The sequence below is a fragment of the Taudactylus pleione genome, unplaced genomic scaffold (assembly GCF_031769625.1).
Source record: "Taudactylus pleione unplaced genomic scaffold, aTauple2 ptg000556l, whole genome shotgun sequence".
Taxonomy (NCBI): Eukaryota; Metazoa; Chordata; class Amphibia; order Anura; family Myobatrachidae; genus Taudactylus; species Taudactylus pleione.
Genome location: NW_028284958.1, coordinates 19,502,481 through 19,529,243, shown reverse-complemented (window position 1 = coordinate 19,529,243; position 26,763 = coordinate 19,502,481). Strand labels below are relative to the sequence as shown.

At 44.3% G+C, this 26,763-nt stretch overlaps 1 protein-coding gene across 1 annotated transcript in view; it reads left to right on the top strand.

The window, feature by feature from the left end:
* Nucleotides 1-26,763, top strand: part of PCSK6 (proprotein convertase subtilisin/kexin type 6) — a 205,087-nt gene that overhangs the window by 72,073 nt on the left and 106,251 nt on the right. The window contains exons 2-6 of the mRNA XM_088452719.1: nucleotides 1,105-1,209; nucleotides 21,150-21,260; nucleotides 21,991-22,134; nucleotides 23,894-23,970; nucleotides 24,832-24,920. Coding sequence (XP_088308845.1) covers nucleotides 1,105-1,209; nucleotides 21,150-21,260; nucleotides 21,991-22,134; nucleotides 23,894-23,970; nucleotides 24,832-24,920 — 526 coding nt within the window. The remainder of the gene's footprint in view (nucleotides 1-1,104; nucleotides 1,210-21,149; nucleotides 21,261-21,990; nucleotides 22,135-23,893; nucleotides 23,971-24,831; nucleotides 24,921-26,763) is intronic.

Below are 26,763 nucleotides of genomic sequence, written 5' to 3'. Positions count from 1 at the left end.
TTACTTCACATTCATTTAGATTTTGTAAAGGCTGCCACATAACATTGCAATTATTGCCTTTAGTGAACATGTCCAAAGATAAAGGTGTACTGGAGGTGGGAGCCCTCTGTGCTGGTTTCATGTAAATCATGTATGGCTTATTTTTCCACTCAGGATGTAAAGGATGGTTTGTGTGTTGTCTGTCATAAAAAGCCACCTAACCAGTCCAGTGAACCTGTCCCTGGACAAGAGCCATCTTGGGTAGCCTCTTTGTCCCAGGTAATGAAGCAGTTTGTGGATCGTATGGCTACTCCCACTATGCCTCCTTGAATGGGGTGTTCACAGCATGCTATGTTGTACCTCCTATGCATTTTTCCTGGAAGGATGTTGATGACCATTCTGGTCGGAGTATGGCACCATCTACTGCTGATAGCAGACCGGTAGTTACTAAAGCGCCTAAGCGCAAGTTATCTTTTTATCAGTCTGCTCAACATATGGATTAAGATGCATCATCTGTGGAATCAGATGATGTGCAGGGTTCCTCTCCAGGGTCTAACTTGGGGGAGGAGGACCATCAGTCCACAGTGGATGTTCCTTCTTTAAAGGCAGTTAAATCAATCCTAGATATTCAGGATGATGAACCAGCTCATAGTAAGAAGGCTCCAGTGTTTAATCACCACTGGAAGGTGGTCAAAACTGAGTTTCCTGTATCTGAACAGCTCACTGAGCTTATGGATGAGGCATGGGGTAACCCTGACAAACGTTTTTATGTGAATAAGAGAATAACATTGTTGTTTCCTTTCCCGGCTTCTGTATGTACTAAGCGGGAGGTACCTCCTACTGTGGATGCTCATGTGACGCATTTAATCAGAAATGCTACATTGCCTATTCCGTCGGCATCGTCCCTGAAGGAAAAGATTTCTAAACCATATTTAATACAAGGTGGTGGCACGTGGTGCTGCACTACCCTGCCTGTACCTAGAAGTGTAATTTTGTCTCAAAGAAGTAAAATGCTGAAATGTCACTAATCATGCTAATTAATTTGAAAATCACAGGAAAAGTGTAATCTTCTCTCCAGAAAAAATAATGCATTCAGACTTTTTTTTTTTTTCTTTTTTTTTACAGATTGGAAGTCTTGAGAATTATTACCACTTCTATCACAGCAAGACTATTAAACGCTCAACGTTCAGCAGCCGTGGGATGCACAACTTCCTGCAGATGGATCCAAGTGTAAGTGATTTACTCTTGGTAACCGGGCATAGAATGGTGGCGGCATTCGATTTGTGCCTTTTTTATTCACATGTGTAAAATTCTTGATGTATAAAATTATCGGTCCATGGCCTGCATTCACCCATGCACACATGCAGACACCTGCAAAATAAATGACACTGACAACCAGATTGCCAATTATAGTTCGGTCAGCTTTATTGAATAAATTACAAAGAAGTATGGTGGCCAAGATTAAGGAAGGCCTATTTATTTGGGGAATGTGTATATGTAAATCTAACAAACAATAAAGCATTCCCCCAGCTCAAATTACAAAAGAAAGAGGGCTGTTAGTTGGCCTTCTGCCACCCCCATTTGGGACCACAAAGTGAAAGGGTGGTGGCCAACTGCCCACCCCACCCTGACTCAACTAGGTTCTTGTCACCGCTTCCTCCCGCGAAAAAAGGAGCCCACATGGACTGGTGGTGCCCCAATCCTCCGCGAGGAAATCGCCTACATCCCAGGAAACACCGCAGGACACATTCTACTATAGACCCAAGTCAATTAGGCCTTCCCACCTGCCAAAGGTTCTACACCATTAGAATGGTCTACTCCTCTAAACCTTAACCCTTCTAACTTATAACAGTCAATTTGTTCTTAACGTTAACCAGCTATTAGAAAATCCCTTTGAGAACAAGACTCAAACTCTTACAGAGCCACGATCAACTCAACTAAGTCTTCTAAAAAGACAGATCTCCCCCGCTCGGACAAATGCACACTATCCGACATAAACAGGTAGGCCTCACTCAAAATGAAACAAGGGTGTCTTATTGCACCACGAGTTCTCCAAGCTGGCTGTATTACCTCCCGGACATAAGATGGGCAAGTTTCACCCAACGCATTCGCCTCAGGCGTTAAATGCCTGAACCTATCATACTGAAAATGTGCATCTGCAGTCGAGTTCTCTACACCTGGGGCATGTTTAGCACGAAAGTGATAGTGTTGCGATGTCTGCAAGCTAATTTCTGTGCCAAAATACGCAGAGCATGTAATCCTGACACTTACTTCATGAACCGCACCTAAATTTACTAATATGTTCTCAAACAGTCCATGCCACATCTCCAGGGCAACCATAATGGTAAAAAGCACTAACAGAAGCAAATTCCCAGTCAAACCTGAAGTATGTCATACGGCAATCCGAGGGGAAGCGCACCAACGGCCCTGAAAATAAGCCGCGAAACAGTCTAACCTGCCGCGTCAGCGAGCAACTGGAGAACCAAATTAGATGCAGTACGTGAAGGCCATATTCACAATCCATTAAAACATACTAAAAACTCATGCAAGATGGCCAAGTCCCTCCTGATTTCTCCAGACAAACGAATAAAATGAGATGGAGCTCGCACCCCACAGCCGTTGCATGCTCAAGCTTCCTACAAAACACATTACCCATAAGTATGATACGACAAGCAAAATTGAACAGACCCAGGAGCTATTGCGCCCTCCAAAGCGTAACTTTACCATGCGCTAAAGCCAACATTAACTCATCCCGCATGCGCAAAACCTTCACCTCTGGCAAACGTCAACAACCCGCCACTGTGTCAATCTCAATTCCTAAGTAGACCAGCATCGGGATGGGACCAACTGTCTTGTCCTACTGGCACCCCAAAGATGGTAAGTAAAGCTAAAGCATCGTACAGTAACTTGCCACACTGAGGAGACCCAGCTGAACCAATCAGGAGAAAATCATCCAGACAGCGAGCCACTCCTTGCTCACCTGATCCAACGGAGACACCAGCAAAGGAAAGCCACTAAATTTCTCAAAGTATGCACATAATACTGAACAGCCCATGGGCAAGCACCTATTCAAATAAAAACCTGAACGAAGATGAAACCCCATATACCGGAAAAACTTTGGATGAATGGGCAGCAAGTGAAAAGCTGATTCAACATCTATTTTACACATCAAGGCTCCAGGACCGAATGAACTGAGGGCCTAATTCAGACCCGCTCGCAAGCGGGTCGATGTTGGCCAAGTGCGCATGTGCACGAGGGAGCCGGCTCCGTCGTGCACATGCGCGAGACCCGGATAGTGACGGGTCTCGCTATAAAGGGGGCGTGCTGTTGATGGTGAGTGTTGTCAGTGGGAGTGCTTTTGGCTCTGATAGAGCCAAAAGCACTCCTGGGCTTGCGGCAGCGAGACCCTACCGCAGGGTCTCGTCGCAAGCCCGATGGTCGTGATGGTTTTGACCATCGCGACCATCTTCCTGGCCGTGCGCTATAGCTGTGGGTGGTTACCCACAGCTATGCGAGCGGCCAGGAGGCCGCTCTAAAATTCAGAGGGACAGCCCTGATACAGAGCGAGCGCTCTGTCAAAGCGTCCGGCTCTGAATCAGGGCCTGAGTCCAATGCCTCTTCAAATGACTGATAACCACTCGGGAACAAGATTCTGGTAAAGTTCCCAGTGAATAAGACAGATGTTGAATCAGCCGACACTTCCCAGGTGCTTTCTTGGCGATGATCCCCACAGGGAATAATACCAACCCCTCAATTGGAGGACTGCTAAAAGGGCCAATCATACATGACCTAATGCCACCTCTTGAATCGCCTTACTCTGCAAGACCTCTGGAAATTCATCCGCAGAGTGCAAATTTGACTTTATACCTGCGCGAACTTCACCCATGATCGGCAATGGGAAACTATAAAGAAAACATCCTTTAAAAAAAAAAAAAAAAAAAGTAGCATCCTCTTTATAAGGGTAGGCAACTAGCCTAACCGGAGTTGGTGCCCTACTTAGCCACAGGAGCGAGGGACCTCGGCTCTGCTGATTGTTGGGCCCTCCTCCAGCTGGTCGCCCGCAATCCTTAATGGGCACTCCCCACACTGGATACGAAGGTGTTGAAATTGACACCATGATCCGAGGGTGCTTTGGCCATTGTTAAAGGCAAAGCACGCCTTTGCTGAGCGCCCTCCTGATTCGCCCACACAAAGGTTGCAATTCATCTACAAAAACCTCCACATCCTTGATGCCAAACTCTATAATATCCTTACCGTGCTGCGTCCTAAGGAACTCCTCCTCATAAATGCACCATGCAGACCCCCTAGCTGAACGCTCCAACTGTGCATAATGTAAAAATATTTAATAATAATCCATATGCTCCTCTGGCCGTGTCTCTAAGTAACACACAGCAAAATCATGCATGTCCTCCTGCTAATTAAAATAGGACATGTAAGCTTCTTACCCTATGCCATTCCTCTTTTTCGCTGCCGCAAGCGTCTTCATGGTTTCACTGGTAAGGGCAAACAGGTTAAATTATTTTCCCTTCACGAATACGTTCCCGTATCCTGGGACGTAAACCCCGCAACACCACACTATTTGCACAATGGAATGCCACTAGAATGGTGCTTGCGCTTACGTCTTTTTTTCCTCCCCTTCTCACTATCCACCGAATTTGTTGACTTGGTTAAAGAACTGAGACGCTACTCTTACCATGCGCCTCTTTTTGCAGCCCTTTTTTTTTTAATTTATGCTCGGTCTCTAACAACCTCGATAGATACCCGAGATGACTATCTAGACGCAGAAATGGAAGCCATAGAAATACCCCAATCTGGATCCAGAACCTGACTCACTCGAAGGACCAGGAATGACCACCAATGGAACCTCAGCAGACTGTGCTGAACCTGCTGCTTCCTCCTGCAAATGACCACGATCCACCGATCCTGCAGAGGAAACCAAAGAGGACACATCCTCCAGGACAGATTCAATGAACATGTCATCCCTGCGCGCAACATTTCCAGAAGGAGTGGCCTGCGCCTGCAACACCATGGATATAGCTGAGCTAATGAACTGGGATAACTGCACAGCCTGCTGATTCCCTGCAGCACTAGACAAATCAGATTCCACTCGACACCAACATTGGTACCAATGCCGTAACAATGTTGGCACACAGTGAGGACTAGTGACGCCGCCCCACCACCCTGTGATGTGCTTGGCACTGAACTAATATGCACAGCGCGAGAATCTCTCCCAATCAGTGGGTGACTACCACCAAAGTGCTTCTCTCATGATCTGCCAGGCTGAATACATCTAGTTCCCCGTGCGCCCCCCCTCTATTAAAACTACTGTGTGCCCCTCTGTCAGGCCGCCTTCTCTAGCAGACTGTGTCTGAGATGGGGCCGCGCAACCTCCTTAACACTGATCGACTGCTTGATGCAGCGCCACGACCCATATGTGTCCTAATGATCCTGGCATCCCCAGCACTTGCCCCCCGCATTTTTAAGTCCCCCTGGGAAACACAATGCCATCGACTTCTTCTACGACCCCCTCAAGTCCCATACGAGATGTGCCCAGGTACTCCGGGACCAGTGACCGGGGCGCGCCTCTGCACCACGGATGCTTAGACTCCCGTCATGGGTAACGACCCCCGCTTCATAGATCAGCCATGTCCATTCGTGCCCGACCTCTGGCAGCTACTTTCGTCAATGCAGAACCTGAAACCCTGCCCCTCGGAGGTGGTGATGCAGTTATGCCGCGTATAGTGGCCTGATCCAGTGGGTGACCCTGACCCCTAGCGGTGGCACAAATCTCCGCCAAGCAAGCCTCAGCAGCACCCCCTCTGACATCCTCCAAATAACTGTGAGGTAAACCCAACGTGGGCGAGACCTAATAAAGAAAAAAATGTCTTGGAGAGTAAAAGATAATGGGGTGAAGAATAGAAATACCAGAAATAAAGAAAGCAAGGACAGACCAGGAAATTTAACAAAGATAGAAGTTAAAGAGAATTTTAAGACTATTTAATAATGCCAGACAACCACAAGCCGAGTATTTCTCGGTTCAATGTTTACCAGTAAAAGAGACCGCCCACACTCGGGCAGCAACTGAAAAAGAGAAGGGAACCGCTCAGCTCATGACCTAATCCTAAAGGTCACCTGCATAACCCATACTTTGCTACTCTCCCGGGACTGTCGGGAGCCTCCCGAAAATCGGGTGCCCCTCCCAACACCCCGCAAGACCAGGCAAGTTCCCCGGAATGGATGCCGGCACCCCGCTAACCCCCGCGCCAGCCGCAAAAGTGGGCAGTGCGGGGGTGTGCTGACGAGATCGCGTCATAGTGGCCCCGCCCCCCGCTTTATAATGCCAATATTACTGCCATTATAAGGCAGGGGGCGGGCTAAGATGACGCGATTCAGCATGAATTGCGTCATCTTAGCCCGCCCCCTGCCTTATACAGGCAGTAATATTGGCATTATAAAGCGGGGGGCGGGGCCACTATGACGCGATCTCGTCAGCCAGCCCCTGCTCCGCCTATTTGACCCGCCCCCATCTTCCCTGCTGGACGGACCTGCCAGCCCCCTCCCGGATTCTCCTGCCGAAATGTCGGCAAGTATGGCATAACCCAACAGCCACAGGCTCCTCCCCTTTCCATGTGTTCACTGAATAAGCAGCCCCAGGACCTAGTTTTGTTACTCTGTCCATATAAAATGTCCTCTATTATCTTTCTGCTGTACATCGCTTTCTCTTTATACCCAGGACCAGTTTAAAGGGGCACATGGTCCTGAGGCTGACAGTGATCAAGGGTCCTATTGCGAGAAGTAGAGGAGGTGTGGCCAGTGCCATGTGGGCGTGTACACCTCTACACAATCAGCCCCAATGTCTCCCTAAATATGCAAAGGTAGAAAAATTGCATCATTTGGTAAGGACAACAGTAATACAATGTAAATACTTCTGAGTCATGGCCGACGTCCCATCTGCCCCATTGTTAATCTGACCCTGTTTATTCTACCCTGCTTTATTGTGCCATCATTGTGTGCCTGAGCTTATTATCTGTTTTGCCAAAAACTTTCTTAACAAAGAAGTACTACACTATATTACATATCCCATCTGGCTCTGACAGAGCAAGTCCCATTAAGGACTCCAGACACCAGAACATCAGGTTCATCCTACTGGTTGGAATATCCATGCAGAGTTTCATATAAGCCTCAGATTTTTTTTATTTGGTATGCACAATTCTACTTTAAGCACATGCACTTTACTTCGTTTAGTACACTATCAGGAGCATGTTCATTCCAACCACCCTTTCAGATAACTTCAATCCGGTCGCCATACGGAAAGACTGCTGCCAATATATATATGTATATATAATATAATATAAAATATGATTTCTAGTAGGACAGTCTAATAATTGAGGCAAGATGCACTTGCTGCTCAGTCAGCTTTTTGTTTTTCTGGCAGTATAGTGGTTAAAGTCTTTCTCTGAGATGAGAGTGCGAGTTTGGAAGTGTTTGCAGAATTCTCTACAGTTATTTTTGGATTAAGCACAGTCTCTCCAGACTTGTAATGGCACTTCTATTTTCCTAGCAGATTGACATTTCTGCACCCTCACTCACGTCACACGCACTGCCTTTAAGTTGTCTTATTTTTCTGCTCTGTGTAGAGTTGCAGTTCGTACTGGGAGTCCAGGGACAAGAGGTTTGCACATGAAACAAACATCACTCCATTAGCAAACCTACATTTCTGTAGCTACGTGCTCTTAGGGTTATTCTGTAATCTATCTGCAATAACTGCTTTAAAATCCCCTAGCTGCTGACTGGTTCTCTACCTGGAAATGTTTGAGTGACTTTGTCCAAGTGGCACAAATTAATTTGTTTCCTCTAATTGGGATTTATTAAGCTATAAGGGCAGAATAGTCCCAGCACTAATGCAAGGTGGTAAATCTGTCTCAAATATTGTCCCTCATGGAAATAGTTCTGGGTGTGGTAGAGTTTTGGGTTACTTACATGTAGTGGATACTAGCATCTCTGGAAAGTTGGAAAAAAGGAAGAGCAGTGCTCTAAATAGTGTCAGGAAAATAGTATACAAGCGATTTATTAAACCGCAATAAAATAAAGGACAGATTGTTAGACAAATAACTAAAAAATATCACAATAGATGTAATATATTTAGTATGAAACGTCTAAAAATTATATGTAACACTCTTAGGGGCTGATGTATCAGTTTTCTGGCTCTTAGCCCATAAAGTATAATTCTTATCACAAATAGTGGCGATAAGAATTGTTTTCGGCAGTATGGATTAAGAATGTGCAGCCAAAACGGGTTGGTTACGGGATACCGGCACTCAGAATTCCAGCGGTGAGAATCTCGATGCCACCATCCCGACTGGTTTAAAATACCGACAGCGGTCAGTAAGTTCCCTAACCCTACCCCAAAGTCTAACTCCCCTTCCTCCCCCTAGTGCCTAACCATCCCCTTAACCCTAGTACTTCTGAGCGCCGGCATCCTCAGCACCAGGATGCCAACTACATCCCGCTGGACCAGCCATTGCAAAAATGGATGACCCAGTGATGTCCGATGTCCATTACGTATGCGCCGAACACAGCACAAGCAGCATATATTGCAGAAGATCCAGAGCTCCGTGGACAGCAGCGGAATGGGTGGAGAGGTAAGTAAAAAAATAAACCTGTAACTAATTATTTCAATTGGATTATTTAAAATAAAACAAAAAAAACTAGCGATGCGAATAGGACTCGCAAGCAGGTTCTGCTGATTAAAATGCTATGCGGCATGCCTATATTCTGTGTGCAGCTGTGGGTGTATCTGCATGCGAAATGCTACGTTACACTGTCAGCGGCTGTGACACTGACGTAGCGTTTCGCATGCAGATACACCCGCAGTCGCACACAGAATATAGGCATGCCGCATAGCATTTTAATCAGCAGAACCTGCTTGTGTCCTGTTTGCATCGCTGTGCGAATAAGACTCATTTGAAAGTAAAAAGTTGCACGGAAAATTGGCACAACATAGCACAGCTAGAATGGCTGTTTAACGCGTAAGGAGGCTAGATGTATGAGGACACATCTGTAGTATTGTAGTTTTGACTGGTACAGGATTTGTAGCTCAACTTTGCATATTTTTCTGTACACCTATATGGGATTTGAGGGGATTATCTGATAGTTGTAGTGTGGTGCCTGTGAAATGGTCGGAACGCTGGTACCCCCCAGCCATTGCTGCTAATTAAATGCCCCCTTGGTGTAGAAAAGGTTTTATTCCAAATGTCCTATATATAAATCCTGTTCACATTGAAAATCTACTGTGAATTGCAGCCAAGTTTTTTGGAATTCCGTAAATAGATAAATATTCGTTCTGTCACTTTCTCTCATGTTCTATTGCTGCGCAGTCGGTATTTTGTGTTGCTTGCTTAGTTTTAAAAATAAGTATCGGCTTTACATTTTTTTTTTTTTTTTTTCAGGTTTCTTTGCACCTCTACAAAAATGCTAGTATCACGGTTTGGTACTTTCTAAATAATGGCACTTTGATGCCATGTTAATTTTAAGCAAACCTCTGTTGCCTCCTCTGCAATTATCAAGTCTTTTTTTTTTTTTTTTAATTTCCTGGTTTTCACAGTTCTGGGAATAAGTGTTCTGCTTGTCAGGGAAGAGTGACTGATATTGCACCCTCCTGTTTATATATGTTGCTACGACAGGGTCACAATTTGGCAACTTTCAATAGTGATATTTCAGTACATTTATTTATTTTGCTTAATACTTTACAAATGCGAATGGCTGAAGATAATCCTGGCATGCTGACAAATAGCAGCTCTTTTGTTAACATACTAAATAAACTGTACTGTGATTTTATCATTTGTTAACAGCTTGTTTAGCACATTCTGGTAGAATACAAACATAAAATATACTTTTTTTTTGTTACTTGATTCTCCTGACCTAATGGTGGGGATTCTAGTAACAGAATCTGTTCATAAGAAATATAATTTAAGATTTATTCTAAAAACACCAGTATAAATGTGGAATTGCATTTTTGTGCACTGTTGTGTAGGTGACCTACCTGCAGGGTGTGTACTTTATAGGCATCCAGTAACTCGACACAAGTCTGGACCACTGGGAGTGGGTGGGATGGTTTTTTTTTACAAATAATGTGTGACCCAGCAGCAGTTAATCCCCAGCTCACTTCTAAAGACATCCAGTCTTCTGGATTTTGGATGTCTGGTCTGGTTAGGGGGTACCGTTCGTTTCATAGTTAGCCACAAGCACCCCATTCTCAGTGTGTCTGATACAGAATATGGATGATCACCTGGCTGCAATCCTAGCATTGGGAATAGTAATCCACATAGGTGATTTAGGTTCAGACACATGATCACCTGGATGGGAACAGTACATTGAGCCCTGTCACCCACTCCCCTTCTACCCATCTCATGCTAGGCTGCCAGGTATTCCATCAAGAGAAAATGCTGCTAGGTAAAATAACTCTGCTTTCCAATCAGTAGTGTCAAATAAAAGCTGTTAGGGAAATAGCACTGTAAGCGGCAGCGAGAGCTGGTGCTATATTACATCAGTTTTATGTAACATTGTAAAATGGGGCCTATGCTGTTTTATACTTTTATTTGAGACAAGAAGCCTACTATGTACAATGGGGTAGATGTATGAAGCAGTGAAAAGAGTGGCGAAATTGCCCATTGCAACCAATCAGAATTGAGGTTGCATTTATCAAGTACATTCTATAGGGTGGAGCTGATTGGTTGAGCAACTTCTGCATTGGCACACTTCTCCACTCTCACCTACCCCAATGCACCATACTGCATTTTGTTGAATGCAACGGTTTACCCCATCTTTTTCATCATTTATCCTGCCTTCCCCGAACTGGCATTTATCCTGCCTCCCCCCCGTGCTTTGTACCCTCACTGTTTTTAAAAAATCTGTCTCAATAAATATCAGTGATAGATTTTTCTTTTCTTTTTTTTTTCTTTTAAAGGATTCTCTCCATTCTATCCAAAGCAGGAGTTATCCTCTCCACTCCTCACGTACCCCCCCAACAGGTCGGGGTACGCCGATACTTTAATCTATTTTGCTTGATCCCTATGTTTTCGGACAGAAATCCTAAAAACATAACCTGTTGCTAGATCTTGAGGAGGTTTAGAGGTGAGACCCACTGGCCTTTAGGATTATTGGGGGAGATGTATGAAGGGGCGTTAATGGGTTTAGTGGTATCAGCGCACTTTAGGTATGCTGATACAGCTTCTCCCCCATGCGGAGATGGGTTTGAAATGACCTATGCGCCCTGTCATTATCGGCGCTGCTATCTACGAGAGTGCGCCCATGGGCCGGCAAATGTATGAATGGTCAGTGGCACTGACCGTTTCCACAGCTGCAGCTATCTATTGCAATAGTTGCAGCTGCCACCATATGCACAACACTGTCCCTGGCTGCGGCAGCTGCTGGGCTCTGGGCTGTGCACAACAGATTTTGCGATGCTTACGAGATCTTGCGCATGCCCAGTGGAGCTGGCCGGGAGGTGAGATAGGGAATCAGCACTAGTCTGGCAGGGATCGCCGAAGGTTGGCGTTTTCACTCCCCCACTCCGGCAGATGAGATGTTAACACATGTAGTCGGTACTGCTTCGCCTCGGTAAAGAGGCAAAGCAGGAAGAGCTATAACTGCACGATCCGTGCCACTGTAATACATCTCCACTGTCTTCTAAAGACTTAACACAGCACTGTCAGTATTCCTGGTTATTTAGATGACCTTTTTAGCTGAATACAGTTTTTACTAATTTGCCTTGTGCGAAGTACTGACCCTCCTCACCTTTTGCTATGGTGCTGTGCAGTAATGCACGTTCTTCAAGGTATTCACATTGAATAATGAAAGACCTCTGGGCCGTCTGTCATTTCCCTCTTGTCCGTGCGTGTCACAGCAGGCTCAGTGGCTGCAGGCTTTCTGATGTTCACCTTTCCCTAGCCCTAGAGACTCAATCAGGAGATGAGCAAGACTTTGCTCAAGGCTCCGACAAGCTCTTAGGGTCTTGTTGCTTGTGAGGCATTAAATGGCTATTAATAATTGATGGCGATGTGCAGAGACATGGAATGCAATAATCTCTTAAGCGTCAGTGGAAGGAAGGGGCAAAAAGCAAAACATAGATTTTGACATAAGATCAGACCTGCCAACATTGTCATTTCCCGGATCCGAACACATTTTCAACCGCGGGCTACTTTGCCTGTATGTACAAGATATTTTTTAACCATCTCTGTACCAAGGCTTTTTTATAATTAGGCTTCAGGAACCTTATTTTAAGAACTGGGAGCATTTGGACACTGGCCATACTTTGAAAGGTAACACGGGGACCATGGAAGCACTGGTGGCCTTTTACATTGACTGACTGCAGCAATCTTTGGTTAATGTGAGCCAGATGCCATCTGGTTATTGCTGGTGTAATGTGTGACTCTAGATACAGTGTGTTAGTTCCCCAAGCTATCGTTTTCATTTATTTCCAAAGTGAAATTCTCTCTTTTTTTTTTTTTTTTCCAGTTTTTATTGGCATGTTAATTTATTAAATGTTTCTTTCAAATATCTATACCTGTTTCTACAGATGCTGAGTCCTTGAAGTGTTATGTAAAATATCACTAACGCCATTTGCATATTTTAAGACCATTTCAATACATGAAATAGCCAACCATGAACAGAGGTACTTGTTATAGGTTGTGGGCAAAAAACCACCAGTATACCCACTTTAGGGACTGTTGTGTTGTATGCTCGGAGGCACGGAGTCTACCAGTGTGTGGAATTATGCAGTTGGGATCCAGGAGCATTCTTCTACAAGTCACTCAGCTGATGCCTAGTGCAGTAGGGCAGCGCTTCTCAAGATGTATCTTGACATCTTATTGTGTCGCGAGGTTGGTGTCTTGTGTGTCGCATTGAATGACAGCAGGGTGAAAGGCCGGGTGATGCGAAGCTGGGCTCTAGCCAATCAGCAGAGCAAAGCGAGCATGTGTTTTCCCGCTTTCTCCCACCTGATCCAATGGATTCTGCATCAGCATCTAGAAAATCCACGGCTGTCACCCCATGGCTTTTACAGCAGCGTACCGAAGGAGCCAGGAGCATGCAGGTATTCCCAGCAGTGTAGACAAAGTCAAAGAACCAGTTGACGCTTTGTGATGTTCAAAGTGACAGTCATATTAGCCTTTCCATGATCAGGCATCGTATTATAAACTACACCAGTGCCATATCTTCTATTGATGACATGGACACACACTGTCAGCACCCACCTACCAGTATGATGTTGTAGCGTGGGAGGAAACCTGAGCACCCAGATGAAATCAACGGAAACACTGGCAGAACATACAAACTCAACACAGGACAACCATCATCCGGAATTGAACTTGTGACTTCAGTGGTGTGAGGCAGTAATGCTAACCAGTATGCCAACAGTGCTGTCTTACATTTTCAATTTATTTCAAATCTGACCAAGAAAGCCATGATCCTGATCAGCAAGCTTATTCGGTGACCAGGAAAGGTAATGCAGCATGGGGTGAAGATCATCACTCGGTACCATTAAGTAGTGTTTAGGATGGATTGCATTATAATGGAAAGACTGCAAGCAAACCATGCACAGAAAATGTGCCCTACAATATTATGGAGCCGCCCGAGTGCTTCATTTTTGTAAACAATCTCTAAGGGCTGCTGCGTTCTTTAAGTTGGCGGCACACTTTGGAAGAACATTTGATAGCCTTCCTCCACTGCTTGGTGCCCTTCTTGTCCCCTAAACCTGAATTGACAAGTGAGGATGCTTATACACTGCATCCTGATATGATCCTGCTCTGTAGGGTTCCCATTGGATCTTTTAATCTAAATCTGGCTGCTTGTGTCATAGGTTGCAGTTTGTAGTCAATTGATCTGCAGTTGCTTGTCCTTTGTTTTGCACTTCAAGGGAATGCAGGTCATGATCCACCCAGTGTTTCCTTTCGTTTTTCCCCACAGTATTCCATGCTTGCACTACCAAAGACCTCATTGCTTGTTCAACATTAGCAAGTTTAGCTGTCTTGGACACCAAGGACTTGATCCATAGCGCACAGCTGAGATGTACAGTATCTCAGCTTGTGGCTAAATAAGTAACTAAGTGGCAAAGGGGCTTTTGCTTGTAGTATAAGTGCGTTCTGGAGACCTGTTGCAACTTATTCAGAAATAAGTGTGCCGAGATCCAGCTGATTTTGGCTGGGTTTTTTTTTGCACTAAAGATACAGCTGGATCAAATGCTTGCTGAAAATGGTGGCTACTTTCACAAGAGGATGTATAGGGATGGTATGTGGCCGACTGAATACATATGGAGATCCACATTTTTTTTTTTTTTCAAGCTAACAATGTGGCTGTGTGAGACTAGGCCTGATTCAGAGATGGATGGAAATTCACCGATACACACAAGCGGCTTTACAAATTTCAAATGCAGCAGGAGGTGTCTGTAGGAAACCGATGCCTCCTTGCTGCATCTGAGTGCTCTCTGCACTGCGACCGAGATCTCAACCTGGGATTATCATAAGAACAATCTGGTCCTGGCGATTTGCGAGGCCAGGAAGTCTGCGTCCATGGAGGCAGAGCCTGGCCTCGGCACTCTCAGAAAATAGGGGCGACCTGCCCTCATTACCAGGAACACAGGCCTTCCCCGCCTCTGCACTGCTCCCCAAATGTATTTGCCTGTCAATCGGGTAGATGCTTTGGGGTAACTCTGTGCACATGTGCAAAATGGGTCCTGCACATGAGCAGAATACAAAACATCGGAGATGTGTGGTAACCATTAAGTCAGCGTACATTTCTGAATCGGGCCCTCTATTGGTGCATGTTTGGTAGGACCCTTTGAAACTGATTCAATCATCCCTCTTTCAAAGTCTTCTCTTATTCAAGCAATAATTATAGGTAGTCAGGGCACCAACACTTTTAAACATAACTTGGTACCTGGTCAGTTTAACTGCAATACTATTACATACAAAACCGATGGTACTGAGTAGTATAAGTGGTATTAACAAGCAGTAGTTGTTTGCCTCCAGCTGGTCCCTCTGGATAGACCAGTCTGCTTTTAGAACCAGTTGAACAGCTGACTAAAGCTCGGTATACTAATCGATGTGTATCCAGCGCCATGTCGCTAGGCACGGGACCCAGCGGGGGTGCCAGCATCGGCAAGTGCATGCACACTTGCCAATGCCGGCAGAGAAGGAAGGATGCCGGGGGCCATGCTAACAACATTGTCCGTCGAATGATGTCACTGACAACGCGCAGGAGCAGGCATCGTCTGTGACCTAGTGCATACACACTGGACGATATGAACGATTTGTTGTTCCGATGCGTTAGAATTGGACAAATCGTTCATAAAATAGCCTAGTGTGTATCCAGCATACACACTGCTTAGAAGACCCTTAGGAAAAGAGAAGCAATAAGTGTGTCCAAATACAGCACTGTGCAAAAGTTTTAGGCAGGTGTGGAAAAAATGCTGCAAAGTAAGAATACTTTCAAAAATGGAAGTTTAATTTTATCAATTAACAAAATGCAAAGTGAATGAACAGAAGCGAAATCTAAATCAAATTAATATTTGGTGTTACCACCCTTTGCCTTCAAAACGGCATCAATTCTTTAGGTACACTTGCACACAGTTTTTGAAGGAATGCGGCAGGGAGGTTGTTCCATACATCTTTGAGAACTAACCACAGATCTTCTGTGAATGTAGTCTTGCTCAAATCCTTCTGTCTCTTAATGTAATCCCAGACAGACTTGATGTTGAGATCAGGGCTCTGTGGAGGCCATATCACCAGGACTCCTTGTTCTTCTTTACGCTGAAGATAGCTCTTATTGCCATTAGCTGTATGTTTGGGGTCGTTGTCCTGCTGTAGAATACATTTGGAGCCAATCGGACGCCTCCCTGATGGTATTACATGATGGATAAATACCTGCCTGTATTTCTCAGCAGGACACCATTAATCCTGACCAAATCCCCAACTCCATTTGCTGAAATGCAGCCCCACATTTGCAGGGAACCTCCACCATGCTTCACTGTTGTCTGCAGACACTCATTATTGTCGCACTCTCCAGCCATTCTGTTCATAACTGGCAGAAGCCAGTGGGACCCAGGTACACCCATCTACTGTTCGGTGAAGTCTGGCCAGCAGTGGTCTTCATGGAAGAATTGCGGCCAAAAGCCATACCTTCGATGTGGAAACAAGGCCAAGTGACTCAACTATGCACTAAAACATAGGAACCAGGGTGCAGAAAAATGGCAGCAGGTGCTCTGGACTGATGAGTCAAAATGTGAAATATTTGGCTGTAACAGAAGGCAGTTTGTACCACGAACAATCTATTTTTCAAAGCATTCTTACTTTTTGGAGCATTTTTTCCACACCTGCCTAAAACTTTTGCACAGTACTGCACATCTTCCTTGTGCGTTAAACAGACCTTCTAGAAGCGCCACACAGTGTTGTGACTCTGTAGTCTATTCATGCAACGTTTCTTCAAATGTCTTATTCTCTCTAAGTCATGCAAATAGGACACAAGCCGCTTGTGCGGATTAAAATGATATGCTGCATGCCTATATTCTGTGGGCAACTGAGGACGTATCTGCATGCAAAATGCTACGTTAGTGTCACAGCCGCTGACACTGACGTAGCATTTCGCCGTCGGATACATCCGCAGTTGTACACAGAATATAGGCATGCAGCATATCATTGTAATCGGCAGAAGCTGCTTGTGTCCTATTCACATTACTTTGCAAATAAGATGCATGTTAAGGTAAGTTGCATGAAAAATGCTCTGTGCTACAGAGTGGCATGGCACTCGCGTGTTATGTTTAATGCGACTTGTAGCGCACAGAGGAAAGATGTATGTGGACACATCTGTAGCTATTGGGATGAAATATTGGAGTACTCAAAGGAACAAGAGGGGTAAAAAAACTGTGAAACATGGGTTTTGAGAGATGTGATGGTGGGAGTATATTAAGATGTCCATTGGGAAAATTTTGTTTTTTTTCCAGTAAGAAAAAAAAAAAATTTAAAGAAACAAGGGATAACTAAGTACAGAGCAGATTTCATTAAGGCAAGAAACACTGGTGAATAAGAGGGAAAGTGTGCGATGAAACAGATAAGGAAGAAGAGTATCATTGAAACGTCAAGCCTTCTAGGAGAGGAAGTTTTAAAGTGTTGTAATCATTGGGGTAAGTGTAATAAGGAGGCTGAGAGGGGAGAGCTCTACAGAAAAGAGCAGACCGAAAAGCAACAGACTTTTAAGGGATGTCTGAAGGAAAAAGTGGGGCTCAGTGCTGTAGACAAGGGAAGGGAACCACAAGAGAGAACGAGAATAAACGTTAGAGGTAGGTTAACATAAGAAGTTGGTTAACTCAGATGAGCTATGGTTGCACCAAGATTCCAGGAAGCAAGCAGAGGAATTTTTATTTTAACATGAGGTATATTACATCCAATAATATATAATAGTATGAGCATATTCACATGTCCACAGAAATCATCATTATGAAATATTGGTATCAAATTCCATCTTGTATTCCCCATCAGGCTGGTATTACCGATAACTAATTTCATGTAGCTCATTTCACTGGTTACAAATATGTACAGTAGTCTTCTCAGATGTTACCCTGTTTTGTTCTATCAATGTTTCCATTTGTAAAGTGCAACGGAATATGCTGCGCTATATAAGAAACTGTTAATAAATAAATAAATAAGGATTATGGAGAGTGGTATTTTGATTCATGGGGTTTTGCTACGAAATATAAAGGGCAACTCAAGGAGCTGTTTGGTTCTGTAAGAATTTTGTGGGCTAATGCTGCGTACACACTGTACGATTAAACCGGACAATATTCACTATATCGTTATCGTTCATATCTTCTGGTTTCTGACCCCCTCAAACGATGGACGATGCGCGGGCACGAATGGTCGATATAGATATCGACCATCACCCGTGCGTGCAGGCCAACATGGTTGAGATCGACCAAGTTAACCTGTTTACTATATAATAGTTGGGGGGGGGGTTGCTGCATGTGCTGGATGTTCGATCCAGCACATGCAGAACGATCATCTAATCATTGTCTGATCGTTAATTCGCTCCGTGTGTACGGCGCTTAATACAATGCAAGATACCTGGACAGGGAAATCTCACTTGTTTTAGCTCACATCTATAGAAGTCCAAGCATGATTTCCGAAACATGGTGGCCTGAAATATGCATAGCTGCAGATAGCAACCTCGTGCTGAATGAAATCGGCCCTGTAGTGCCATGGGAGTGTTATTTGTATTCACAGCATCTGGACTGTGCCAGAAAACATAAATGATATTAAACTGGTGACTGAGAGCTGCCATGTCTCTCTGAATATACTGTAAACAGCCCAGTTATGGGACAGAACTACGGATGACCATCAATAGTTTACAAATATCGATGGTATACTACTGATGGTGGTTGGTTTTGCCATCGATGGCAGAGAGCCAATGGTTTTCTGCCATCTATGGCAAAGTGTACCCGATGGGTTTTTTTTTTTTTTTTTTCTGCATCGGACTTACTCCTTTCAGTATTTATAACTGTTTGTTGAAATAGTTTTGATTTAATATAAGAAACACTGGGTGACCTTTTCCCAGTCCTGCTGTCCACTATAATGGGGATAATTGCATTGGTACAGTCCCCTGTCTTAAAGTAAAACCAGACTCTACCGGATCAGCTCAGAGCTGAAATCCTAGTGAAATGGAGTTTGTATAAATAAAGTAAATCTATCTCCCCCTTACCATTGCTCTGGCATGTTCCCTATCCGACACTCCAGGTGCAAGTTATACAAAACACGACATGTGGCTGCATCTTACAGTGCGGTGTGGAAAAGCCCAGTTATGTATACTGCAGTTGGATATCCGGTCTAAATCGGACCTGAGACACCAACATTATAAATTTATTTTTATGCACTGAAACCGGAATGAGACAATGAAGGCAGAATATTGTACCATTGTTTCCCATCCAGCTGGCAGGCAATATTCTAAACTCTAGTGTACTGTTTGAAACTAGATTCCCATTCCATCCATTGCTGCTGATCAATGATTGGTTTGTATAGGAGTATATAATGATCAGGTGGGTCACCCACAAATCTGCAGCCTCCTGAGAAGACTGTAATGCAGAAACAATGGAGTCACTAAAGCTGCATGTTCTGTAAATTCGATAAAACAACAAAGATTGTCAGATCACGTTAGTTGCAATGTGCTGCTTGCAATAGCGCCCTGTTAATGTTCAGGAAATGCGATCAATGGAAAGCTATTCTGGCTTCTGTAAGCTGCAGTGCTATTATACGCCTATATACAAATTTGTAAATACCGATGTCAGAGTTGGCGTACTTGCTTATGTTTTCATTTAGCTTAGGTATTAAATTATTTATACATAATTATAATAAAAAATCCTCCACTGTCACAGGGGCTGTTGGTAGCAGCGGAAGTTGCTGACAGACACTGAATGCAGCTATTGCTTCTAGCGATTACATTCACTGATAAACAAAACTGATTTCAGTGAGATGCAATAAATACCTGCATTGGCTATATTACATCTACTGTGAGTAGAACGGTCCCTCTGACTAATGCTTCTGCAGACTGTGACAGATGGCACAGTACATTAATACTTGTATTGTGACACACGAATGTTAACCTCGTGTCAAACTGTGCTCTTCCCATGTCAGGGAGCTGGCTGGAAAAAGGAAACCTGCAGACTATTGACCATTTCATGCAGGTTTTCTCTACTAGCAGGGATAGAAGGATCAGGGGGCTGCCGACAGAACAACACATAACATGAAGACGGCCACCCAAGGGATCCACAATAACTTGAAAGGAAGATGCATATATTTTTGGGTCAAAATAAAAATGGTGTGCAAGCCACAGATTTCCAAACGGTGCGTCAGGGCACATTTAGGGATCACAATGGCAAGTTGGATGAGCCACAGTAGTAAAACTGGATTACATATGAACTATTTGATATCAAAACAGTTTAAAATTACATTTAATTCCCTTTAGTGGTCAAAAAAAACAAAACCAGTCAATATCTGTCAACATAGCACGGGTTCCTGCATCACCAGTCTAACCAGTACGTATGCAAACACTGTTGTTCATTATTTGGTAAGCGTTTTTGTGGTTTCAGTGATTTGCTTTCTTTAGCCTAAAAGTGGCAGTTCTGCATGACTCCTATAACTTTGTGGTTAATGTATCGAGCAGTGAAAAGTGTAGAAGTTACCCATACCAAACCAATCCGCTTTAAGGATGCATTTATGAAGTACGTTCTGAAAAATGATAGGTACATGCTGATTGGCTGCTATGGGTAACTTCTCCACTGGTCCACTTTTTCACAGCTTGATACATCAACCCCTACAGTATATTACACAACTAACATGAGTTGTAAATTCACAACAATCCATGTGATACTTTAACAACCACTGGTCTTCCTCATCCTCTCTATTTTCTGTGACTTCTCCTTTATAGTTCCTGAACTCCACGGCACTCCGCTACAGTGACTTTTGCAGAAGGACTTTAACATATGACATTTTTTAGGCTGGGTTTGGAAGATATGGCAGTGTTTTTAATTTTTATAGTTTGTGATGACACTTGACGCCACCCTTGGCTGTTAAATGTCTGTTCTGAAACTAGCGAGCGGCTTCATGCAGTAGTTGGTGCAGACAGCGTGAGGCATGTGGGTGGACATAAATGTAACGCTACAGACTATTTATAGCTTTCTATTTTAAGTCTGTTTTTATAGAGACTAATGGGGTTAGTAACTGCTCCGAGAAGCTGCATTTAGTGAGTTTCAGACCGTATTTCACATTTCCGTAATTTCCAGTCTAGTCAGAGTCCTGTGATGTCGGGAAGCCAGTCTTGTGGCCTGTCCGAGCGAGGAGAGTTTGCTTGGCATCACTATTGCTCTGACATTGGTTATGTATGCAAACAAGGTTGTTAAAATGGTTTTTGACTTGATGATTGATCCACAGCGTTAGTTTGTCTTATATTTCATCTACAATTGTGATTTGAGTAGTCTGAGACCACTGGGTAGGATTCTGCTCTTTTTTTTTTTTTATAAAAGAAAATTGGATAACCAGTATTTGATTGGTGAATGTTACTGTATTTTGCTTGTGTGGTTTTCTTGTACAGGTATATTACTAGCTCTTAGGTCTGTCTTTTCTCTACAGGTAGAGTGGCTGCAGCAGCAGCAAGTGAAGAAGAGGGTTAAGCGACACATTCGAGCAGATCCCAACCTTATGTACTTTAATGACCCCATCTGGTCTAACATGTGGTACCTGGTAAGTATTGTGCCCAGTGCAGTGTTTTTTGGTGACCTACAGATTCTCACTCCTGGGAGCCAGATGAGTCGTCATCTATGTCCTAGAGTGCAGATCAATTGACTGCCCCATAACTACGCATTATGTGCTTTTATGGAGAGAACTTCAAACAAGAAGTAAAATATAAAAATGCTTTCTTTCTTGTGAGACTGAACGTGGTGGAATTTATAGTAGGACAGGTTTAGTGCAGTGTAACAGTCTGCATTTGGCTTATCCTCTGGGTACATGTACTGTATATGGAGTCCCTGTTTTGTAGAATGAATACTTTGAGATCTGAATTCCTATTGTCCTTTTCCCAATTAACGCTGATGTTTTTCATAGTCGTGAATGTCCTGCTTTGCCGCGAGCTACAGAAAAGAACAAAAGTATACTTTAGCTTATGTAAAAGCCTGTACAAAAGCCACATCATTTACATAAAATAAGGAAAATGCATGCATTTGTGGTAAGCTCTCTTTAGTACAACACAAGTATTTGTGCCTGACCCATGCAATATAGAGGGCTACGACCGCCAACATAAAGCTGCAAGTCGACATGATCGAAATATATTTCTGTTGCCTTTTTAACTTGCATCCATCATAAAGGGTGAGAAGCGATGCTGCTAGGCACAGACTGTGATGGCTGTTACCTTAAAACAGGTTTTCCAGGAGCAACTTTGCATGTCTGACCTAATCTATCTGTCACTGTTGTGCAGCATTGTGGGGATAAGAGAAGCCGATGCAGGTCAGAAATGAATGTCATGGCTGCTTGGCAGAGAGGTTACACTGGCAAGAACGTGGTGGTCAGTATTTTGGATGATGGCGTGGAAAGAAATCACCCAGATCTCATTCACAACTATGTGAGTATGTGACAGCTCAGGCCAAGGCATGCTGCTGACCTCCAGCATCTACAATCCCTTGCATGATGTGTATATTAGTATAAAAAAAATATTTATATCCTTATCTGAACACCCTGGAGAATGTTTAATACAATGAGAACAGCATATGTATAAATTGGATTGGACTGGCAGGCATGTATTACACTTGCAGTACTTTTTGTATTCATTCAGCGTACTCCAGTGTATCAATCCCTGGAGTACTAACCATTAACCAAGAGGAGTGAATAAAGCAGCAAATAATGGGACCCCAGACATAGGGCTCCCAAATCCCCAATGATCAAGCAGGACCATAGGTTTTCATGGATGTACTATGTGAAGTGCTGCTTCGGCAGTTGATGTACAATACATATTACAGGGACAGCTGGTCAGTTCTCTATGAATATATTAAATTCCTATGGATTAGTCCTCTTCTTCTGAACATCAACCAAATTGATCTGCTGTTGGGTCACGCAATAGGTAAATATAGGAAGTGCCCAGGATATAGTGGCACCTGTTCTCCAAGGGGTTTGTATGTACAAAGTGTGTGTCCCAGAGTATGTAGTGTTGTCATCATCAAAGTCTTTATTCATACAGTGTTGAGATTTTCATTTAAATTATTACTTTTTTTTTATGAACTGAATCCTGTTTGTGGAATATTTGGAGGTGAGCTGCGTTGCATAGGTGTGGTGAAGTGTTAAGGGAAAAAGGGGGTGGGGGAGTGGGAAAGGGAGGTTTGGGCAGATGGGGGAGTGGGAAAGGGAGGTTTGGGCAGATGGGGGAGAGGTAAAGACACAAGGGGGAGTGGAGGGGATGAGTCTACGAGTGCAGCACTGTGAAGTAGGGGTGTCCGGTCCTACTGTGGGTCAACAGAAAAAGGGGGATGTCAGGTCTGGTGCTGATGCAGGGTTGGGGGCCGATGCCAAATGTCGAGGGATGATGGTAGAGTGCTGGATCTGGGAGAACAATGGGGGTAAATGGGAATATAGTATGTACCTGAAATGTGACTGGTGGGGCAGGCGTGTATAAATGTACAGGACCAGACCTCTTTATTGGAGTAGACACAATGCTTCTCAAGGCTAGTCAATTTGTTTTATAGAATAATGTCCAGGATTGCAGTCTTATTCGGTGCAGTCTGTGACTGATCCCTGTTGCGACATTGGTAGTGGTGTGGCTCAGTGGGGAGATAAGTCGACCCTTTGACAGGGCTCCTAACCGTACCGTTCTTGACCAATATGTGTCCCCTGCTGGACCTATGGTCTACAGACTTATTAACTGAGAGTATAGGGTGTGACAGTGCTGGGGCACCCCCTAATAGCGGCGTCCCACACTGGAGAGTAGAAAGCTGACCTACTGGTAGGAGCGTGGTGTAATTGGCGGCTGTGTGGTATTGCAGTCGGCTGCTGTAGCTGTCATCCGCCTTGGTGGGTGTGGGCTCTTGTAACCGCAAGGTCCCGTGTGGTCTCAGCAGATGTAATTGCTGGGATGCTACTGGTGCCGTGTATGGAGGGTAGCGGCGGTGTCCCGTGGAGAGAGCGTGAGACAAGTGCCGGCTGCGGGATGTTTTCAGCCTTCTGCTGTGGCTATATGTCCGCCTCAGCAGGGGACTGTTCAGTTGACCGCACAAGCCAGTGCGGTCTCAGCTGGTGTGTTTGCCGGGGTGTTGCTGTAGCCGCGTGTAGGCAGCCACAGTGCCGGTGATCACAGTGCTTTGAAAGACTCACACTGCATTGCTTTCTCTTAGGATCCCTTTGCAAGCCATGATGTGAATGGGGATGACCAGGACCCAAGTCCAAGATATGATGCCAGCAATGAAAATAAGTGCGTTGGTTTCAGTTTTTCTTAAGTAGTATTTTACACAAGTCCTGCCTGACATGGTGATTGGGGTTAGTCTATTATTTTAGTGATTAGTTGTAGGCTTAGTGATTTGCTCGCTTACAAAAGCTGATGGGCCATTGAGTACTGGAATGTGTGAAAATAAACAGTAGAGTAAGCTTTTTCTTTATGGTCTTGTTCATTCTTTAGAATGTAAGCTCTCACAGGCAGGGCCCTCTACCCTCTTGTCCCTTCTCCTTACTTATACTCCTTACTCCCCATCAGGGCACCTAACACTTTTTTGCTTACACCCTGTTGCTTATTTGAGTGTTATGATCCCTAATGCAGCAATGTATATAAACCTTGTCTTTGTCCTGCATTGTATTGTACTGTATGTCACATTAATATAATCATTACCACTCATAGGTTGGGCAAAAGAACGTTAAACTGAAGTAGCCTATATTTGGCACCTTAGCAATGGTCGCGTTGGAATGCTGAAACTTGTATTGCTTCAATTTACGATTAATCACAATTTGCTTTTCTCTGGCCTAACATCCATCACAAATGCATAATCGGCTTTTTCTTCATCGTCTCAACACACTAGCTGTTTTCTATACAGGAACATTTACAGTGCTCATTGGCTTTAAGAGGCTATGACATGTTAGCAGTAGGGCACAGAAAGCACGTGTTGTAGAGCAGGGATGGGCAGTGTTGATGGGCATACTGAGATTAATAGCTTTTGCCTGTAGTACAGTCCTGTTAGGAAATGTATTGAAAATGTACAGTACAAGTCTGTGCTTGGCAAAGGACATATGATCATGTATGTAATCCACAGTCAGTGTAACTATGCCATTCTTCTCCCTCTAGGCATGGTACCCGCTGTGCTGGGGAAGTAGCAGCATCTGCCAATAACTCTTATTGTATTGTGGGCGTTGCATATAATGCCAGGATTGGTGGTAAGTGGATGCCAGTCATTGAGAATATAAATGAGGTATGTAGAATTGTAAGAAGTTGCCCCACTCTGTGGAAGACAATACTTGCAGATGGCAATTTAAGGTTGTCCTTTCTTTTACTCACCAACAAACTTCTAAGACTTGAAATTTGCAGGTTCTGTAACAGTGTAAGCGATTATAACAGGCAGCGTCGGCATATGGGGATGCTATATAAGCACTGACTCCTTATCACTCATGTTGGGGTCTGAGCTGCCAGCATGAATCTGTTTGCACTGGCAGGCTGGATTTGTGGAGGTGAAATGAAAGATGGATTGTGGCTTAAACTGTTAGAGTATGATTGGCTATGGCAGTGTGATTACCCTGGTGATGGGAAATAACGTACCGAGGGAGTTAGTGCTGCTGGAAAGAGCTTCTATGATCATGGTAGCAGTCAAAGCTTATTTCTAGATATCTAAGGCAGGGGTGGGGAACCTTTTTTTCTGTCGAGGGCCATATTGATATATAACATTATTTGCGGGCCCGGTGCAGGCCACGCCCCCTCTGCGTGATGTCACATGGGGGCAGGGCCACAATTGACAGTGATTACAACTATGCCCGGAGGACCCTGTGGATGCTCGGGGAGCTGTAAGGGCTGCGGTGTGACCGTCTGAAGTAGGGGTGTGCACCGGCCACTTTTCGTGTTTTGGATCTGGATATTTCTTAGTGTTTTGGATCTGGATTGGTTTTGCCAAAACCACCCTTCCGTGTTTTGGGTTCTGGGTTTTGTGTTTTGGATCTGTATTTTTTTTTAAAAAAAGCATAAAAACAGCTAAAATCACAGAATGTGTTGGTTTTTCTGCTCCTATGCTATTATTAACCTTAATAACCTTCATTTCCACTCATTTCCAGTCTATTCTGAACACCTCACAATAGTGTTTATATGTCCAAAAGGTTGCACCGAGGTAGCTGGATGACTATGCTAAGCGACACGAGTGGGCAGCACAAACACGTTGCCCATCTAGGAGTGACACTGCAGTGGCAGACAGGATGGCAGTTTAAAAAACTAGGCCCCAAACAGTACATAATGCAAAGAAGAAAAAAAAGAGGTGCAAGATGGAATTGTCCTTGGGCCCTCCCTCTCTCCCACCCTTATGTTGTATAAACAGGACATGCACACTTTAACAAACCAGTCATTTCAGTGCCAGGGTCTGCCACACGACTGTGGCTGAAATGATTGGTTCGTTTGGGCCCCCACAAAACAAGCTGGCAATTAATCTGTCCCTGCACAAACTGGCTCTACGGAGGCAAGATGTCGCCCTCATCCTCCTCATCCACCGATTCCTCACCCTCTTTAGTGTTGTGTACATCCTCATCCTCAGAGTATTAATTCGTCCCCGCTGGAATTCACCACCACAGGTCCCTCTGTACGTTCTGGAGGCTGGTCTCCCTGGAAGAGTTGATAATTCATTTTTATGAACATCATCTTCTCCACATATTGTGGAAGCAACCTCCTACGCCTTTCGCTGACCAGGTTCCCGGCTGCACTAAACACTTTCAGAGTACACACTGGAGGGGGGGCAACTCAGGTAAAATAGAGCCAGCTTGTACAGGGGCCTCCAAATTGCCTCTTTTTCCTGCCAGTACAGGTATGGACTGATGGACTGTCTGATATGCCTATTTGAATGCTGTCACCGATGTAATCCTCCACCATTCTGTCAATGGTGACAGTATCATATGCAGTGACAGAAGACATGTCAGAAATTGTTGGCACGTCCTTCAGTCCGGACCAGATGTCCAAACCGGCCCTTGACTTATGACACAGGCGCACGCTTGGCGCTGCTGCTGTGTTGATACACGTGCGGCTACT